The sequence below is a fragment of the Epinephelus fuscoguttatus genome, linkage group LG12, assembly GCF_011397635.1.
Source record: "Epinephelus fuscoguttatus linkage group LG12, E.fuscoguttatus.final_Chr_v1".
NCBI classification, from domain to species: Eukaryota; Metazoa; Chordata; class Actinopteri; order Perciformes; family Serranidae; genus Epinephelus; species Epinephelus fuscoguttatus.
In genome coordinates, this window is record NC_064763.1 from 17,405,037 (window position 1) to 17,426,790 (window position 21,754).

At 41.9% G+C, this 21,754-nt stretch overlaps 1 protein-coding gene across 2 annotated transcripts; it reads left to right on the forward strand.

The window, feature by feature from the left end:
• The first annotated feature begins 1,083 nt into the window (after window positions 1–1,083).
• Window positions 1,084–4,046, forward strand: pou4f4 (POU class 4 homeobox 4). Of its 2 annotated transcripts, none has more exons than XM_049593107.1 (2): window positions 1,084–1,272; window positions 2,677–4,046. In XM_049593107.1, exons 1-2 carry the CDS (start codon window positions 1,153–1,155, stop codon window positions 3,598–3,600), a joined length of 1,044 nt encoding a protein of 347 aa, XP_049449064.1. In that variant the 5' UTR covers window positions 1,084–1,152; the 3' UTR covers window positions 3,601–4,046. The 2 variants fall into 2 exon arrangements, with proteins under 2 accessions (XP_049449064.1, XP_049449065.1); XM_049593108.1 differs by having other exon boundaries at window positions 2,683–4,046.
• Window positions 4,047–21,754: the final 17,708 nt, after the last annotated feature.

Genomic DNA, 21,754 nt, shown 5'->3' on the forward strand with positions numbered 1-21,754 from the left:
AGGAATTCCTGCGCGTCTGCCATCAATTAATAATTTGAGTTGAATAACTCTCTCTCTCTCTCTCTCTCTCTCTCTCTCTCTCTCTCACTCACACACACACACACACACACACACACCCTTCTCCCGTCTGTTTCCAATCACATTTGCTGTGCGTAATCATCATCGTGGCCTGAATTACTGTACTGTGTTACTGTACGCTCAGTGTGCGGGGGAACGTACAGTATACAGCTAGGCTATAATGTGTCTGCTGCTCTGCTGCTGCACTTTGAAGGATCTCTGCAACACTCTAAAAATGATGTCTTGATATTTCAGCATCTAATCCTGAGTGCCAGAGGGCTGCAGAACAGCCTCAGATATACATTTAAATGTGCCATTAAATAATTCATGTTCTTTGAGTGTTTTAAAGCCAAAATCACCAGTTCTCAGCCTCCAGCAGGCATTTACATTTAACCACTTTCAGACAGCTCTAAATATTTGGGGAAATATTTATTAAGCAGTGTTTAGATCATTATGGGACACTGAGAGCAAGATATATTTCTTTTAAATGGTCATTAATGCAGATTTAATTGTTTTTAAGTCTAATTTTCACATCAGCTTCAGCTGACCCTTCAGGGTCCTTGGTGCAGCTGCCTGTTGGGTCCAACTGTGGGTCAGTAGTGCCACTTTATTCAGGTGTTGATTTCCAGTTATTTCAACAAATACTTTTTCAGCAGTGCAACTACACAACATCCTTCCTTGTCTCTCCTTTCCAGCGAGCCAGGCACGCTCGGAGGCGTGGGTACAATCCGGGGAGCTCCACCTGATTGGCGGAGGCGTCCAGAGGGAGGGATTGAGGATCCACCAATAAGCACGAGCCTGCGCGGCAGTGGTCCAATATAGGAGCTGGAGGCGAGGAGCATCTTTATTATAGAACTCATTTACAGGCGAAAAGGAGACAGAGGAGACCCGCAGGAGCCCAGGAGTTACTTCTCCTTCTCTTTTTCTGTGTTTTATAAAGCGAGCGTGACCGAATCGCCCGAACACGAGCGAGTTTTTAATTCAAAGCGTCTGCAACCGGCAGGTTTTTCTCTCCGAGGCGTTTCTTTTTTAGAAAAATCTCCCAACACGGAGCCGAACGAGGACGACGGACGACCCTCCCTCACTTCTGCAATCATGATGTCGATGAACAGCAAGCAACCTTTCAGTATGCACCCAATCCTCCACGAGCCCAAATACACGCCTCTGCACTCCAGCTCGGAGGCCATACGCAGGGCCTGTCTGCCCACACCATCGGTGAGTCCAAAATTAATTTCACTGCTGTTGCTGACTTCCTGCAGCTCCTAACATCTGCAAACGAAACTTCCAAATATTTCAGAGGAAACTGTGGAGAAAATACACATGGCTGCCAAAATGTTACAGGTCCATTTGATAACTTTTACAGAGGCAAGCTGCTAAATGATAAACGTGGCGCACAGACGCACAGTCCCGTATGTGCCTTAATGTGTTTCAGTTAAAATTTGCAGGCCACATCACTTTCGAGACTAAAGCTGAACCTGTTATTTTTTAAAAAAAATCACATGAAACTAATTGTGTTTTCAAAAGTCACAAATTCCCGATTTAATTACCAGAAAACAGAGAACAAGAAAAGTGCTCGATTTGGACGCAGCAGGGAAAATAAAAAACAAAACAAAATTGTAACTCATAAAAGACAACGAAATCGATTAAATATAAAAAAGAATCAAATATCTGAGACAACTGAAATATGGATATGACAGGATAGATCAGAAAGCACCCGCAGCACAAAGAGGAGCCAAGCCAATCTGATTGCTCAAGGCAGGAAGTCGGTGCGTAAAGACGCACAAACGCCTCCCTGGGAACCCAAATCCTGCATTCAGGCCAAGTGTGAGTGATGCTGCTAAAAGTCAGAGAAGATAAAAGATGAAGGAGGAAACGGAAAAAGAGGCGGCGTGGATTCTCTAAGCGCGTGTTATCTCATATTGTCCCATTCATATTCAAACTCGTCTCATTTCATTGTCCGCAGAAATTATTCAGGAGATCGTAAATATTAATTTTAAATGAATATCCATCCACGCTGACACACTTTCTGGACGTTGGGCGGATTCAGTGATGTCCAAGCTGCGTTGGATTGTCTGAGAAGTTAGAAACAAAGTTTAGTGGAAGTTGCAGGAAAATTAATTTTGTTATGTGTGTATTGAATCTGTGGAACCCCCTGTACATAGTTGAGTTGTAACCTAAAATATCAACGCTTAGAAAGCTGATTTACATCTTGATTTTTATAGTTTGACTCGCAGGTAGAAACGTGTGAAAATGCTGTGAAATAATACAAAATTTTGTTATATTTAATGTGTAAAAAATGAATGACTTCACCTGATATTAAATTAATCGTTATTTTTTTTCGTTTTGTGAGCAGACTTTAGTTTTTTCTTTTACACCGGCTCTTTATTTGAATTATTTGAATTAAATTAATTTAAAAAATGTTGATTGTTTCTAATATTTTCCACAGATTTAAACATGAAAGTCTTTACAAAGAAAAATAATCCACATTTAAGATGATCTTAAGGTTGCATGGTGAAGGCGCACTGGAGACATTTAATTGATTAATTATGATAACATGAAGTCAGTGTGTTCATTTCTGTCCCATTTCCTGCTCTAACCGGCCTGACTCTCTCCTCTCAGCTTCAGGGGAACATCTTCGCCGGCTTTGATGAGACTTTGCTGCAGAGAGCCGAGGCTCTGGCCGCTGTGGACATTGTGGCCCAGAAGAGCCATCCGTTCAAACCAGACGCGACCTACCACACCATGACCACCATGACCAGCATGACCTGCACCCCGACCTCCTCCTCCGCACACCTGCACCACCCATCGGTGCTCACCTCCCACCACCACCCGGCGCACCACCAACCTGCACAGGGCCTGGAGGGCGACCTGCTGGACCACCTCACACCCGGCATCTCCCTGGGAGGCATGCCCGGCTCGGACGTCTGCTCCACGGCCTCGCACACCGCCCACGCCGCCCACATGTCGGCCATCAACCACATGCAGCACCACCACCATCAGCAGTCCATGAACATGCACCCGCACGCGCTGCCCCACAGCTCCCTGGGGTCCGGCGGTTTAGACTCGGAGCCCGATCCCCGGGAGCTGGAGTCGTTCGCCGAGAGGTTCAAACAAAGGCGGATCAAACTCGGGGTGACCCAGGCGGACGTGGGCTCGGCTCTAGCCAACCTTAAGATCCCCGGGGTCGGGTGTCTGAGCCAGAGTACCATCTGCAGGTTCGAGTCCCTGACGCTGTCGCACAACAACATGGTGGCCCTTAAGCCGATCCTGGAGGCCTGGTTGGAGGAAGCGGAGCGGGCGCAGAGGGAGAAGATGTCCAAGCCGGAGATCTTCAACGGAGGCGACAAAAAGAGGAAACGAACGTCAATCGCGGCCCCGGAGAAGCGCTCCCTGGAGGCTTATTTCGCCGTGCAGCCGAGGCCCTCGTCGGAGAAGATCGCTGCAATCGCCGAGAAACTGGACCTGAAAAAGAACGTGGTCCGGGTTTGGTTTTGCAATCAGAGGCAAAAGCAGAAACGAATGAAGTTTTCTGCGACGCACTAAGAGCTTGCGGGGAAACCTGCGGGTCTCTGCTCGTTTACAAAAAGACAAATCAGAGACAAGCTGCTGCTGCACACTGTCAGAAAATAAAACAAGGTACACCGTTGTGCCTGTTGTGACTGGAGCTGGACCTGTTTGCCACACAGCCAGGGCCCTGTAGGCGCGCACTTAAAATAATATATTAATCTTAACAAGTCATTTAATCTCTTAACGAGTCGATTTCCCCCTTAAATAGCTCATTAAGTGATTTTTGTTTTCAAGAATTCCTGAAATGAAACCTCATGGCTGAATTCGTTACTTCTCTGACTAACTAATGGACTAAATGTCTTGTTAAGATGAACTCCAGTGTTGTCCACCGTGCAAAGGAGCAGCATCCACAGTCCTGTTTTTGCACCAGTGCCAGAATCCCAGTTGTGGAAACATTTTTTTTTCACAGAAAGTATTCAACACAGGCAGCAGCGGTTTGCTTTAGGAAGCACATATGCAAAGAAACACTTGCGCGTCTCTGGAGTGTTTCAGCTGTATTGTAGAGACGCTGAGAGGTTTGGATGTTGGACACCTGACGACTAATCTCCACTTAATATCACCGGGAACTGCTTTCATTGTTTCTGGGAAGGTTCAGCCTCACGCAGCTTCACAAACAACCGGATTCAACGGTGTACCTTTTTTTTTTTTTTAAATAAAAATCTGACAGTGGAGACGGAGCACCGGGACTGGGAGAAAGACTGAGACCCTGTCCAAAAACTTGAGACTCTCAAATGTGTATGCTTCTCCACAGAATGCTCTCCGAGACACGGGAGAAGGTGATCACCACGGTGGCAGAAAAAGAAGGGGAACAATGCTCCGTCCCATTCATTCATATGGCAATTATTGTACAAAAAATACGCATAATAATGACGGGAATCGAATTAGTCGGAATAGCTTTTTTATATTTATCATTGTACATATTTGTGAATATGTTGCACCTCCTTGTGTGGAAAAAGCTCATTGAAATGTAGGCTATTGAATTTTCGCTGTCTTTTCTCCCAGGTGTTTGTTTCTGTCGGGAATTCAGCAAGTTTTTGGGGAACAGATCGCGCAAAGACGCATAAACATGTCGGTCTGTGGCTGATTTATGAGGCACAATAACTACTGTAATTGCATGGTTGACTCATGAGGGGGTGTTTTCTGTGCGTAAATGGCTCCACAAATATGAAAACAACCCCCTCCAAAAAGTGACTGCATTGCAATAAGAAGAAGAGAGAGAGACACACACACACACACAAAACACACGCACGAATACACACATTCACACGGTATAGCTGTGTGGCTACCTCATTACGCAAGTGTTGGCACGTTCATGGTGATTTAAAAACACACACGCTAAAAAAAGACGAGTAGGTTCATTTTTTGTTTGTTTTTAATGTGTTTTTATTTATTTTTCTTCCTCTTCCACCGGTTTAATGGTGAATTAGGCCTATAGAGAACTCACTGATGTGTAAACCTGTTGTATGTTCAAGTTCACTGCAAGGATGCTTTGACAATCAAATTATTATTACTATTATTATTATTAAGTTGTTTATCTCCCCCCTTTGTGTCCTCATGGAAATGAATCATTTGCATATTATTATTATCATTATTATTATTATTATTATCACTGACACCTTTATGGAGCGCACTTTGTAGATATTCCGATGAAGGGAAATAGTCGGCCTTATTTATACATATTTTTTCAACACTTGTTTTATTTTCTTTATATTGCCCTTATTATTTATTTGAACTTAATTTATTTTGGAGAAAAAAAAATCATATTTCATTTGTGAAAGTGTGCTTTAAATGTGTCTGTGTAAGCGACAGAAGCTGAAATAAACCGTGCACGTTTTACTTCATTCTCTCACAGCCTTTCTTTGGGGAAAATTAAAATGGAAATATACAAAAAGGCAGGTTTGGGGCGTCTTATAGAAATCTTTTAAAAATATATTCTTTGCATATAAATCGATACCTTTGGTGAGATTTTTATCACCATCACACCGCAGATTAGGCCCTTGTTTGCTGATAGAGGTGTTAATAGTCTTTTTTTTTCTCGCTTTAATGGACTTTGCAACCTGAGCTTGGAGCAGCAGCCCGTCTGTGTCTCAGTCTCTCGGATACAGTCGGTGTGTTTGTGCGCATGAGGAGAGCAGCTGCTGCTCTGAAACAGGAGAAGCCTGGAGGTGAAGGAGGTCCGTCTGAAAGCTGCTTCCCAGCGGTGATGAATAGGATTTGATACTTGAGTGACTCAAATATTGATCAGCTTTGCCTGCTATGAAGACTCCACGGCTCTATCGTATGAAGGAATACGCAGGCAGGGCCTCGTATCTGATGCTTTTAGCTGGAGCAAACGCTTCTCTGAGGCAGAAAGCTCAGAGGGCGGAGCCGATAAAGAGACACTGCTTTTCAGAGTTAGAAAACTTGTAAAGCAAAAAACAGAAAGTCTGTTATAAACAAAAATAGATAGATTTAACCAAGGTATCGGCACGTAGAAAGTGAACTATGGCATGAACCTTTAAAACCTAAACCTCCAATGGCTGTAGGCAACATGCTGGCAGAGTAAAAAAAAAATATTGTCCTGATTTCATCAAATACAGTAAGACCAGGTTTCTAGAGACCTGTCTTATCCCCCCCTCCAACATAACAAAAACATGTACAGGGCCTGAGCCAAGATTTTAGAAACACTGAGGTCATGGCCCCCCTGACACACCCTGACATTTCTCTATTCACGCAACTGTTCCATTATGGTTTATTTAAATGCAATCCCACATGAAATTGTGTTTTAAAGTGGTCTCCACACTTCACAAATGAAATTCTGAAAGGAACACTGACTTCTCTATCTATCTTTGTGTCTAAATAACAGAAATCAGTTTGCTATTTATTAATTTAAATGTGTAAATATGAGAATTTAAACCCTCCTCAGGTTTCCAAAACCCTCAAATTATAAAAAGAAGTCACAACCACATCATTGTTTCTTATTCGGTTGTTGCTAATCCCTGATAATTCTTCTTCTGCAAGATTAATTAACTGTAGAAACATGAGGGAAACCTTTCTGAACTCTCAAACACATGAATCCAGTTGGACATTTAGATGTTTCTGTCCATTGGCGTCAAATTCAAAGTGTCAGTTTCATTCATTAATTCATGAGTGAACTATCAGCCTTATATTTGGCTCTGTGACATTTCTTTCACATGATACACTCACACACCCAAAGCTCAGTGAAGAGGTCAAGAGAACAACAAATAGCAAAGCAGTGTCACATCTGTCCATTACAATTAAAAAACATTTCGTGGAGCACCTTTTGAGATACTCAGTGTTTTATGTGATACATGAGGCTTAACAATAGAAACTAAAACATCCTATGAAGGCAGAATTAGTTAGAATTAATTGTGCATGTTGCACATGGTGGACATGACACACCCAGACCTTACACATACAAGATTTACCTGCTAAATAAAAGCACATGTCAGCTCTCACTTTTTACAGTGTTGATGCAGTCTCACAATATGGCAGCATAGAGGCAAAAATTTTAATCATGAGATGACTGTAAAGGTGAAGGTTTCCACTGAAACATCAAACATTAGTCTTGAGGTTAAACCAGTGTTGGAATTACTGATGTGTCTGTCTTTAGATATATATAGGACACACTCATAGTATTTTTTATTCATATCAGTATTTTTCCTTTCCTCTCTCCTCAGCTCAGCAGGTGGTTTCGGCCCATAAACTCGTTATTAATGAATAATAAATATCGGCTGTTATGATACTATTGATTTTTGCGTGTGTTTGTTAAGAAGCTGCTTTTCTCTGTCGTACAACAGCAGCTCGGGCCCTGATCCCCCTCGGAGCAACCCAATACAGGCCTTTTAAAGCAGCGCGGGTCCCAGCGCGGAGCTGCACGAAGGAGCCCGCAGCAGGTCACCAGCCACACGACAGCTGAATATTATACAGTTATTAGTGTTTATTTTTCTTTCTGTCAGGGGTGGCGTTAGTTTTTTTTCTCTCTCTCTCCGGTTGGATGATTAAAACAGACTTTTCGATTTAGGGTGGACTAATTCTCTGAAGAGCTGTGATGCAATTATTGCATCATTTTGGATTTTATAGAAGAGTTTTAGGGTCTAATCCTGAAGGTATGAAGCCTGTTCCAGTGGTTTGGATAAGAATTCTGCAAAGAAACACTGACTCCTTGCAATCTTTTAACAGTTTTCTCCATGAAGATTTTATGATTTAATATAGACTACAGAATATTTGGACCTTCAAAAACTTTCATAAGGACAACCTATATCTGCATGGAGAGTCAGGTCATATTTTGACTTGGCAAACCTTTGCAACAGGGACTTTTCCACATCATCTTCCTATGAAAATAAATAAATTAATAAATAAATAAATAATAACAACAGAGGGAGATCCAGGAATCTTTCTGCAGTAATCAATGACTAGAATTAAATAAAATAAAATAAAATTAAAAAATAGAATAGAATAAAATAAAATAATATCAAATAAAACAAAACAAAACGCAGAGATGACTTAATATGACAGCAAAGAAAGATCAAACTAAACCAATAATTAATTAATTAGTTAAAATTTAGATTTAAAAAAATAATAATGATAATTAGTTGCTGGTAAATAAAGAAAAGCTTTAAATAAGTTATGCTCTGTATCATACTCTAAAAAGTATGAACTTTCACCTGGTATTTTAAAAGTGTCTGACTAATATTAATTCAATTGAAATTTAAATAATCAAGTTTGCTCAGTTTAACACTATAATTACAATTTTGCTGAATGTTTCACCAGTTTATTGATGCATCATTCTCATAATTTAAAAAACCTTCTGTACTGTGCATTAGTCAATATTTACAGATATTTTTTGCTCAGACAGTGGCTGGCATGTTGGTCTATAACAAAGAATGTAGTACATGGCTTCATCAAAGTTTAATTGTTGAGAGGCTCTCCAGTTGAAGCCTATAAATTATATATAATTGACCGTGTAATCAATGTGAACAGAGTATCAAGTTTTCCTGAGACAAAGTGATAGGATGCAAATTGTACAGCACAGAAAATAAACTATAATAGGCTTTAATGTTCCTAAATATTCCTATAGGGAGGTAGAAGTTAGTTATTGTTTAATGTGACTTAATTTCTTTTTATTTTTCTGTCCATTGTAACATTAAATATTTTTATAAAATGGCTTTTGTAGCCTTTCCTTTTGGTCGGCCTTCACCATGTTACCACTAGCTTACTCAAAATGCCTGTAAAACACACTGAGTGATGAAGAACAGAAAAACATTTTATTTTCTATGAGAGAAAGTTGATGAAGAGAACATTCAAGTTGATTTAACACACCTTTGATGTTGCTGTAAGTTTCACTGGACAAACCTCTGTGGTGATATTCGATAGAAAACACACTAAAACAACTGGATGCTGTAGTTTTGTATTTTTTGCTGTTGTTTTTCAGGAGCCTAGCTGCGGCCTGCACGCTGCTCAGCACCTGTACAGTCTAAAATAGTTGGTTTAATAATTAAAAACTAAAAAAAAAAAAAGACTCTGTGTTTTCCTCGATTGGTTGGTGTTTTCCATGTGATCTGTCCTCCTCCAGACTCCACCCAGGATAGTGGCTGTTGTTGTTGTTGTGGATGAGCGGATAAAAGAGCTTTTCCCAGGACAGCCGTAGTTAATTGTTTGATTTAAATAATTAAGAAACAAGAGGCCTCATTTCCCTCTGCTGTGTTTTCCTGTCGGATCCAAACAAGAGCAAATCAGACTGCAGCTTCCCCTTCAGCTCAAACCAGTGGAGGGCTGATGCACGCACACACGCACACCTACGCACACCTACACACACACACACACACACACACACACACACACACACACACACACACACACACACACACACACTTGTTCTCTCATCCCCAAACTTCAGTCAGCCAGTGTGCTTATGTTCTGATGGCTGCCAGTGGGAAAGGCGTGAGGTGCAGCCTGTCTGGTGCAGGCCCAAGCAAAGGACCAAATCACAAGTTACTGTACTTCGTTCGTTGGACTCAACCCCCAAACCCAAATTGAATGTCTGACTTCAAGGAAAGTGTCTTCAGTAATTGGCACCCTGATTGTCATGATCCAGTCTGACACTGACTTCTTTTGAGACATTATATCTTGAGTAGTATTTTCTGATCCGTCACTTCTACAGTTAAGGTTTGGTTAAGTTTTGGGGAACTAAACCTACTTGGTTAAGGTTACAGAAAGATCGCAGTCATGGTTGGCTGCTGGTACGAGATGTGATGCTAACCAGGTTCTCTGCTCTCCAAGTCAGATGCTTGGTATGTCCAGTCATCCACTCTGATCTCCAATAACTGCAACTGAGACAACAGTCACCTTACTGGAGACATGCCATGTACTGGTAAGCTTTAAGACCTGCACAATAATCACCGTTCCCAAAAAAACAAGGACCACCTGACTTAACTCAAAACCATCACTGACCCACTCTTGGATGCCCTGTGGTTCACCTAAAGGGCCAACAAGTCCGTAGAGGACACAATCAACATGGCCCTCCATTTCATCTCTCACCTGGACCCCTCAGTAACCTGTGTCAGAGGCCAGTTTGTGGATTTCAGCTGTGCTTTTAACACCATTATCCCGATTTCCTGCCCGGATGTGAAGCTGAGGAAAAAAATCTCTTACTCTTGGACCATCAGCATGGGTTCCCCTGAAGGCTCCGTCCTTTTCCATCTGCATATACCAACAGCAGCACCTCCAGTCACCTGTCTATGAAGCTCCTGAAGTTTGTGGACACCAGCCTTATGTCAGGTGGGGATGAGTTCACCTACAGGTGGGACATTGACCATCTGGTGACCTGGTGCAGACAGAACAGCTTAGAGCTAAACACTCTAGAGACAGTGGTGATGGTTGTGGATATCTGGAAAAATGCAGCCCCACCTGCCCCAATCACCCTATGTGACTCCCTGGTCATCACTGTGGAGTCCTTCTGCTTCCTGGGCTTCATCATCATCCAGGACCTCAATCATCAAATCAAAAAAGCACAGCAGAAGAAATACTTCCTGTGGCAGCTGAGGAAGTTCAACCTGCTGAAGACAATGATGATGCGCTTCTACACTACCATCATCAAGTCCATTTTCTCGTCGTCCATCACCATCTGGTGCTCTGCTGTCAAGAACAAGGGCACACTGCATCGTATCATTTGCTGTGTGGAGAAGGTGAATGGCTGCAATTTGTCGTCCCTTCAGGACTCTTACGCTTCCAGGACCCTGAGGTGGGCAGGAAAGAATGTGGCCAACCTCTCCCACAACGGATACAAACTCTTTGAACCACTCCCCTTTAGCAGGAGGCTGCGGTCCATCAGGACCAAAACCTCACACCACAAGAAACAGTTTCCTCCTATCTGCAGCTGACCTCATCAACAAGACCATAAACTCTGACCCCCTCCAACACAGAAGCTGTTAACACCGGTAAGGAGCAGATAATAAAATGCAATTTGAAACATCTAAAGCATCCATTGAACTATTTTTGATGTAACTGATGCAATCTAAGCCATACACCTCTCAATTCATAGGCAAGGCAAAAATGACATCAAGAAGCATTGACTCATTCCTGAATTATCAAAGGATTTCCCAAACTTAGGCAGTTTAACTGTTAATTTACTCCATGTAGCTACATTTGTTTCGTGACCTTTCCAACCTTACTCCCTTGTCTAAAAACTCTGTTTGGAGAAACAGCCAATCACAAGAGCAACTTTGTCTCACTCAAAATATCAAACGTCTGCAACAGTGAAGAGGGCTCTGAAGCCAACATGTTCACACTTAAGTAGGCCATGTGCTGATCGCATTAAAAGCAGATTACCTGTGGGCGAAAGAAAAAGAGATGCTGCTGACAGGTAAGTGATTTTAACTCACGTGGCTGATACTAATTAAGTATGGCAACCAGCCTTGGCTGTCAGTCTTTGCACCTGAATCTGAATTGATTACTTGGTCTTCACATCCATTCATTTTTCTCTTGCTCCAGCTCTTACACAACATATAGGACAGATTTAAGTCCATCCTCCATCATTGTTGTCAGTGTAGAGCCAGGGTCAGGTTTTACTGACATGGGTGCAGGAAAGGGAACACTATTGATAACAAACAAAGAACCCTTTCTCTCAGTGCAACATCCCTAATTCTGTAATTTCACATCCACAAGCCAGAGATTGAATTCTGAATTCTCTTCAAATTTCTAGTTACTGAAAAACGTCACCCAGATCATTATAATGCTGAGTTGATGGCCTCAAGTGGAAGTTAATGGTATTTTTTAAAGAATATTTTTTGAATTTCAGAACAGGTGGACATTTCATGCTTTTTGGACCCAAGAAATCCTGAAAAAACTGGACACATTCTTTGAAATCATAACATGTAATTGTACTAAAACTCCGTAAACTTGAAAGTTCCTGTTTTAATGTCTGTTTGCTTTGCTGAATTGGTTCTGTAGAAAAAATTCTGATGTCAGGATCAGGGTGTTTTTTTTAAATTCACATAACAATGAGACGTTTTTATCAAATGTATCTGCAAACTGTTACACTTAAGGTATTCCTTCTGTTTTATAATATTACACTAATATATTCTACTGGAAATGAAAGCATGTTTTTTGGGTTGTTTGTGGAACTCAAAGCACGTAGAGATTGTCCAGATTAAATATCAAAAAGGTAATTATCAATAAGTCTCGTTAGTCATGTGCTTAGACCTCCTCCACATCGTTGTCTATGTATGACAACCATGGCAAAGAGGTAGTAAGTACATAAATATGTTTTGTAGGAGACAAGAATGGATGAAGATGTTCAGTCATAACTTGAGATTCCCGTGTTCTCTGCATGAAACATTCCCTGATGTTCAACACATTGTGGTGTCTACACCAGACAGGAGAACTTCATTTGGACAAATAGACCAAATCTGCTTCGTCTCCTCTCTGTTGCATGCTCACGGGGTGCATTTGTACAAAAAAATCTTCCCAGGTACGGATACAGAAATAGAGAGCTTTAAAAATGGGCCTCAATGCAACACTCCAGACCCTTTGCTATGCCTTGTGCACAAACTGTTCTGGTTTGAAAATAAGCAATTCAGTCTCATTCAGCACTGGGGGAAGATATACACATCAAGTCAGCTGGAAAGTGGTCTCTACAGTTTTTTGGTCCCTCACCGGCACATGGTAAGCCTAGCACTGCCTGTGATAGCACACAAGGTGCCCAGAAGGGACCAGAATCTATACGAATAAGCGGTAGATGCTGTTAATTCCACTCTCTTTCAGATTACTCCATCCACTCCTCTCCGGCTTGTGTTTTCCATGAAGCGAGGAAGCGCATTTTCATAAATAGACCTTGGCCGAGCGCTGCGGCAATGAAATTTTAATGAAGCTCCAAGTCTTGAGTGCAGCGCTGGGGCCTTGGAGAATCAGCCCTCTGTTACATTACTATGGCTTTCTCTCTCTCTCTCTCTCTCTCTCTCTCTCTCTCTCAAACACACACACTAATGCAAGCATAGCCCCCACCACACACACACACACACACACACACACACACACAGCTCTGTTGCAGTGGTGCATGGGGCAGCCGGCTGCATATTGACAACGTGGCTGGAACAGGACCAGACTGAGGGGAGGGTGTGTGTGTGTGTGTGTGTGTGTGTGTGTGTGTGTGTGTGTGTGTGTTGAGGATTAAAAAAAGGAGATGTGTGTGGGTTTTTTTTTTTTGGGGGGGGGGGTCTACCCCATCTAATTTGTGTGTTTCTTATTTTCTTTTTGTCCAGATATTATTTATTGTATCTTGAGGGGTATCGACCCCCGTTAGTGTTCTGTTATGGAGATGAAAACCAAGTTCATGCTGGCAGCCACACACACACACACAAACACACACAGAGGCTGCCGACACACAGTGGAAGTGTTCAATTCTGTCAATGCAATATTTATCAGCGACGTTTGCAGATAAATCCTGCGTTTCAGACGTCTGAAGGGGTGTTCATTTTTGGGCAGGCAACACACACACACACACACACACACTAAAAGAACATGTTGCTAAGCTGCGTTCTTCCCCCACAGTGCAAGTCATTGTGTATTAGTTGAAAGTTGATCACAGGGTGACATGATAGGCTACAAACAAAACACAAACAGAAATAACAATAGCGGTACACTCATCTCCTTCCTCTGATGTAACATGGGGAGGTCAAAGGTCACACTAACTAAATCCACCAGAAGGCCGGGAAATAATGATTAAAGAATACTTGGTTTGAATGGGTGACTGGCGATGAGGGAGGCTGGTGTGTGTGTGTCTGTGTGTGTGTGTGTGTGTGTGTGTGTGTGTGTGTGTGGAGGTGAGGGAGAGGGTGGGTGACGACATTATGCATATGAGGCGGTAATTAAAACATGGCAGTCGTAATTAGGAACATTGTATAACTAATCAGGCCTAATGAGCATCGGGGGCGGGCAAGGCCGTGATCAAACGGCCGGCTTATGAGGCTTAATGGGCGGAGAGCAGGACGACGGTGCCACCGCTCACTCAGCACCACCGCATCATTGCTTTTCATTGTAAGGACAATAATGAGAAACGAAAATAAATAATCAGTCGAGAAGATATGGTAGATTGTAAATAATTATTATCATGATTAGTATTCGTATTATCATATAGACGTGTGGTGTATTTATACAAACCGATACAGGATCCACTGGATGAATTCCAGACGCAATGAAAAATGCAATGGCATGAATTATGAAAGCCATAACAAGCGATATCAATATTTACACAACAGGAATCCCAGATCTTGGGAAACCCTTCTTTAGACTGAAGAAGAAGAAGAAGAAGATGAAGAGGAAGAAGAAGAAGACAGGCCTATTTTATCCTTGCCACGGTCCAGATCAAATGAATAAATAATAATATTAGACTGTAAAAAAAAAAGAAAAAGAATATAAGTCCCTGTCATATCTTCGTTGTTATTTATTGATCATGACCGGGGACCTGAACGGTTTGACAGAGGGAGCGTCTGTCACTGATATTCAGTAAGAAATTAAACTTTAAGTCCTGTTATGGGCACATACGCATTTCCGTTATAGCCTCTCTGTTTCGTTTGTGTCAAGCCTCACGTTAAATATGCGATTTCAATTCTTATCAATAATGTAGCACACAGCCGCCATTTAAATATTCATTTCGCGTTTACACTCAGTTTAAACAGACAGTATATTTGCTGCTGCGTGGAGTTAACACGAGTCATATTCTCTGTTTAAAATTAAAAAAAACAAAAGACGTCTTCTTCTCCTCTGCCAACCTGTGACTGCATCTTTGTTTCATGTGCGCGAGAGGAGAGGAGATGGGCCTTCCCCGCCACGTGCGCATCACAGAGTCTTATAGGCTGTAAATACATAGCACTCATAGGCTGTATGAACGCACAGCACGAGACAAAGTGAACGCCGCACGCGCCTTGGACAAACAAACTCATGCGCGCACGAGAGATTACAGGATAAATGTGCTTATTGCAGGACGGAGTGTGACGTGCTGTGTGTGTGTGTGTGTGTGTGTGTGTGTGTGTGTGTGTGTGTGTGTGTGTGTGTGTGTTTGATAGCAGGCCTGCTGGGTGTTACACTGTTATTTTTTGAATTTGACTTCATGATTAGATTTTGCTTCTCCTATATTATCAGAGATCAGTAAGGATGAATAAAGATAAATATGATCAAATTATTTTAAAGAAAAAAAGAAAGAAAAAGAGAGTCCCAGTTAATTAGAGATATGAAAAACCTATGTTAAGGCTAATTAAGATCCTTAAATAAAAAATAAATAAAACATGGAAATAGTCATTTTCAGGGGGAAAAATATTCTTAATATTATTAGCCTATTATTTATATTATATTATCGTTGTTGTTGTTATTTCTACTTCCATATTATCATCTCTCGCGTATGTGCGGTTTTTATGTTAATATAATCATATATTTATTCATCTCAAACATTAAAAATCCCCCGAAATTCAGCACCCTGGACTGCTGGACAGCGAAATGTTTCCTCAATTCTCCCTCCCACGCACACATGCATACACACACGTCCACATCCACGCGCGCGCACACACACACACCGGAATTATTTATAAATCTTCACCAGCCGCTGGTGGATGCTTATCATTCCCGCATCGATACACAAAATAAGAATCAGCAGTGAAAGTTAATCACAGAGCCCCGCGGGCCTGCGGAACCATCAGACTACATCTGACCGTCAAACCGGAAATATCTGCATCATGCCAGGAGTCGCGGGCCGGAGAAATACACACTTAGATTTGGCTGAAAAAAATCTGCAAGTGATGCTGCTATGACTTTTTTTTTTAAAGGTTGCTGATTTCATTATTATTTTTTAAACTTAAATACATTTATTACATGTATGTGTTGCTGCTCACTGTGAGTCTGCGTAAAGTTAAAAAAAAATGTATTACTCTCATCCTGGAGTTCCCAAAACCATCCTGCAGAACCAATCCAACTCGCTATTTTGAAAACCGACTGGAAGAAACAAGATATAAATACGAACTTCCACTTAATTCAGAGAAATATGTTCAAAGAGACGCACTGGTATGGGCTTCTCTAATCATGTCTCATCAATAATGCATTTTAAAACTGACAGGATGCCCGAAACGTAGGGCGGCTACAACATGAAGCCCCGCTTCTCGGACGGACACCGGCTAAACTTCAGCGTTTAGTTACAGTACAATTTTAATGAAATTAAATTTTTTGACGGCGGAGAGGAGAGTTCTGGTTTCAGCTGCATGCGAAGCCCAGATGCTGTAAAATGGATTTGAGCCCATATCGCTGCAGCTGATTAAACCTCACTCACCTAGTTTGTTATCTGATGAGAGAAATAAGGAAACGTGTGGATAGCCTGTAGGAAATGTAATAATCTGTTAGAATCAATAAAGCTAATAAATAAATCAAATTAACGATTTTTATCGTGTCAAAAAATGTGTCCAGAAATTCCAGTAAGGCCTCCATGCATTTCTCATCACCACTGACAGACAGATGTAACACATGCAGGTATAAATAACATATGTACATAATCAACATGTACAGTAAACAAATCATAGGAGCCAATGAGGGGAAAATTGCTTATATGGCATGAAGCAAAAAAGTCAATAATTCCAAGTGCGAGTGTCCAGAAACATACATTTAAAGTTGTTTTCCCTTCCCCACCACTCCAGAGCATCGCTGCATTTTTAGCATAAACACCACACACCAATACACTGGGAAAAATGCTAAGTAGGCTGGATGAAAAACTCAGAATTGGGCTGCTGGGCCACTTTGATTAAAAAGCAAACTCATCTCCCCAGAAGTCCCTTTCAAATGCAACAAACTGACAGAAACAAACTGACAGAGAAACCAATAATTGGTGTGTGTGCACGCTGGATGGATGTGTGTATATGAGGGTGTGTGTGTGTGTGTGTATGGTTGGTTGGGGCTTGTGTTTGGGGATTCGCTCCTTGTGGACTGAGCTGCTTTATTTCTCTGCCCTATATATCTGTCCGCCTTCACTTTCTCTCTTTTTCCCTCTCAGCTCTGGAGGCTGAGGCTGCTGCTGCTGCTGCTGAAGGGATGTATGAAGCGCTACTTTCTTGTCTAGGTGATGAATAATGCAGGGCTCGGAGGCCAGCAAGTTTCCAGTTAAATACCAATTTGCTTAACCAGTGTTTCCAGCCTCTGCCAGCTCCACTCAGTATAGCAGGGAGCCACACCGACCTTTGGTAATTAAAGAAAAGATCTATATCTGGTGGAGTGGAAGTCTTTCCGCCCTGCATGTGGTCAGTGAAGGGTCGCCCTGCAGTGGCATTGCTGGTCAAATTTAAGAAGCTGAAAGTCAAGGAGGAACAAACTACCCATAGCAGGTGGTAAAAAATCTAATGCAGTCTTAGGATGGCTTTTATGATTTTTTATTTTTTTTTTTTTGCAGATGTGAAAATGTCCTTTTTTAATCACTAACATTCCAACAGTACTTTTTCATAAAACTGTATCTTTATACTGACTGTTTTAAGATCATTTCAAAAACTCTTACATTGCTTTCTACTAATTTAGTTAAAGTTCCACCAAATATGAGCAACTAGTCCATACCCATAGAGTGCACAGTTGCCCACGTACAGTTTCACATGGTGTGTGTTTGGGATACAGGTCATAGGAAATTGCAAATTAAATAGTCAACTGAACCCATTAAGAAGAGCAATGTATTCAGACAGAGTTTTTGTGAATTTGATAGTACGATTGCTTTATTGAAAGTACAGTAGTACCATTGCCAATAGTGGGATAGTTAGTGGGCTAAAACTGTACATTAGCAGTTGAGGTAGCACGTTGAAAGGCAGATAGTTAAAGTGTTTATATGTCGTATTGACTCAAAAGTGGGGCGCACTGGTAGTTCACATGGGAAAGATGCGGCTAGCCCTTGTTGCAGCGGTGTGGGTTGGAATCCAGCCTTCGTTCTTTGCTGCATGTCTTCCTTGCTCTCTCTCTCCCATCCTTCCTGTCATGCTTCACCATCCTGTCAAATATAGGCAAAAAATGCAGATCAGTCAAACTTCCTAGGAAGAGATCGATTTTAAGTGTTTTTCAAAAAATCAAAATGGCGGAAAATCTATATATCGTGAAGTTATGGGTTCTTGAGGCAATTTGTTCCTCATGAGGAGAGGCATCTCTGTGCAAAGTTTCATGTTTCTACGACATACAGGGCATGAGATATGCCCATTCAAAGTTTGCAATTTCAATCGGTTGCTATAGCGCCCCCCTTTGCCCAGTTGATGTAATATTGCTTCATCTGCATCCTCCCATGACCCTTTACCACTGTGCCAAATTTCACGGGGATTGACCAAGTCAGTGAGGAGAAAAACGTGGAACAGACACACACACACACACACACACACACACACACACACACACGCACACACACACACACCCTATAGTAAGATTGTAATGATGAAGATATAAGTCTTGACTTGTGTTGGATGTCTGTAAAAGTTTGAGTTGCATTGATTATCATTACATTACCTAAACTTACACAGGTATTATGGACATGTACCTGATAGCCTGTTAGAATGTAATCATTCTTATTGGTACATGTAGTTTGATGACCTAGGAGAACATAACTTTATTTATCCCAAGAGAAGATGAGCATGCAACCATTGTATCTGGAGTCAGTGAGCTACTGTTGCGTCACAAGATCATACAAGATTTCCCCGTAATACCCAGCGTAGCTCTGCCTAACCTTGACCGGAGCAGACAGCTAATCATCTGAAATAAATGGAAAGATCTGTGCAATATGTTTGATGCCATGATTCTGTGCCGTACCTGCCGATAAAACAGCCAGACTATGACGTCTTCTTTACTGAATTTGCTGTTGAAGTTGAAGTTTGAACTTTTGGATCTACAACATACTTCTTTTAGGTATGTATGTATGTAGCCACTATGAACACAAATACCTTTATAGTCACTGTAAATGTACAACGAGATTCAGTGTGCTGTACCAAGCTACATAAGAGGAATAAAATATAAGTATAAAGATACCAAATATAGGTTAAAAAGATTTTTAAAAAAAAGAATACATAGGCATGAAAAAGAAATGAGATGTGTGTTTCATGTGTGTGCACGGGTCAGAGTCTTGGGTGTCTCTGGGTATGAGACTGAGCATAAGTGACTTTGAAGAGGTAGTGCAGTTCGTAAGCAGTCTGTAGAGCAAACATATCAGTCCAAAGCAGATAATTCTATCAGTCTTATTGTCCTTAATCTGTGGAACACATTCTCACTCCAACCTCGTCATATATCGACATTTGGTCATGGACTTGTCTATATCCAGATACGACGTGAAAGGTACCCTGCTGGCTGCGCTGGTTTTTGACGTTCTGGGACACCATGTAAAGTTCTACTTGTTACATGCATTGCCTTCTTTCAATACATGTATGCTTTCACAGGAAATTTACTGTTTACATAGTGTCTTTCAAAATGAACGCACTACGTCGGTACAACATCGCAAATTGATGTTTGTTTTCCTTCAACAACAAATGCCTGTGGTCGGATTTAGGCAACAAAAACACAAAGTTAGGCTGAGGAAAAAAACAACAGGGTTTGGCTTTATCTTACGGGACGCAAACACTATTCTCCTGGGTAGAAATCAATGTTTGTTGGACTCGTCCACCACCCCTTCCATCCGCCTCACTCAGACTTTTGCTGCCTTAACTTTCGTTCTTGTCCTGCTGCATTTCCCCCTGATGCTGCTGGGCACTGTTAAACTATTATGGCGACTGGCTGCCGCTATTAAAGGATGTCTTTTTCGATGGTGTCTGATGCCTCAAGTCCCTGGCCAGGCGCCTGATTTCAATGACTGTGGAGTGAGACTGGGTTGGTATGAGCGAATCTGTTTGTCTGCAGCAAATCTCACATACTACTGGACCCATCAGCCTAATATTTTTTGTATACATTCATGACTGTATGCTGAAGGATCTCTTGTGGTGGTGCTGATTCACAATTTCTGAAAAACCTATTTGATTGACTGTATTATATCGTCAGTGACTGTTAACTCCTTATGCCTCATAAGAGGTAGAGGCTGTAAGTTCTCCTGCGACTGGCTCGAGCAAAAACAACAAGCCTTAACTAATCTGTTGCAGGCCATGTTTTGGCCTTTGCTGTGGCTCAAAAACTGGCTTCCATCTGCAGATTTATTCCATACCCACAATGTTATGATCTGCAGAGTTAAGCTACCCTGGAAATCCAGAGTTCTCGCAAGAGTACAATTTGAATTTGCTCAACGAGTCACTCTGGCAATCAGTAATGATGCTCATTACCTATGCCCATGAAACTGAGCTGCACCAATCACATTGGTGTATCTGATATAGGCGGGCCAGAGGCGAGCTAAACAGATGATGACAGCGCTGCAACGATGAAGTCCGGAATCAGTCAGTAAGCATTGCAAGATGGCTACGGATGAACACCAGCTGTTTGAAACAGCTTTGGCTGCTACAATGAACGAGTTAGACTTGGCTTTTTCTCTAAAAGAGGAACAGAAGACCGCGTTCGAGTCTTTTCTTTGCAAGAAGGACATTTTTGCTGTTTTGCCGACCGGATACGGCAAGAGTCTAATCTACCAGTTAGCTCCGCTGGTAGCTAAGCGTATATGTCACCCCATGTATTGTTCTGATTGGTCGTAGTGTTATCCAATTGCGTGCAGTGATATTTACAAATGCATGCTTGGTGCCGCCCCTCGAGTTGGGCCATTTTCATTACTCATGGCCAGACCCTAAATCTTTCTAGATTTGGGTCTGGATTTCCAGGCTAGAGTTAAGCATGACTTGAGATGATTAAATCCTCATTTTTGTTACCTGCGCCGCCATCTTGACTGAAAGAGAGCCAGGAGAGACACCTGAGTCAGATTCAACTCTTCTCTGTTTGGGAAGGGAGAGGGAGGTAAGGAGGCGTTTTATTGGACATTGTGCCTGAGGTTAGTCGCTATATAGACTTTCTCCTCTGGTTACACCTTGATAATGTAACTTGCTTATGTTTTCACCTTCATTAGAATGCTGGATGCACAGCCAGCTCCCTGTTCCACACCCACGTGCCCACAGATACACTTGGCAGAGATCTGCACTCTACTGAGGGCACTTTTCTGGTTTTCTTTTCCTTCTTTATTCATTTAATGAAAAATCCAGTCTTGGGTTCAGGTAAGAAGGCCATGGGTCCTTTTCAGGTCAGGCTCAACTTCTTATAGCTGTGAAAACCTCTGATGGTGCAATGTTTGATTTTTCTTTTCCATGTAATTTGTGTCAGATCTCTTGCAAAATAAATGTCAGTACTGGTGAGAAGGCCATCTAACTTATTATGTCAAAATGTATAATATGGAGGCCTCCTCATTCCATGTGATCTCACCTCATGTGACTCCACATGTGGATCAAACAGATGCCATTACAAGGAGCAAAGTGAGGTCAGATTCCCCACAGCTACTGGTTCACAAACAAGCAGCAGGAGCCTTAACATCAGGTCGGACGTCAAGCGGAGTCCCCGCTGTGTCCCAAGCAGCTCAGCTTCCCTTCCGGGTGAGGATTAGAGCTGGAACAGGGCTCCTTACCGTGCATAATGACCGCCTGCGTCCCCGGGTCAACCAGTCAACCCCTCCCCCTTCCCTTCC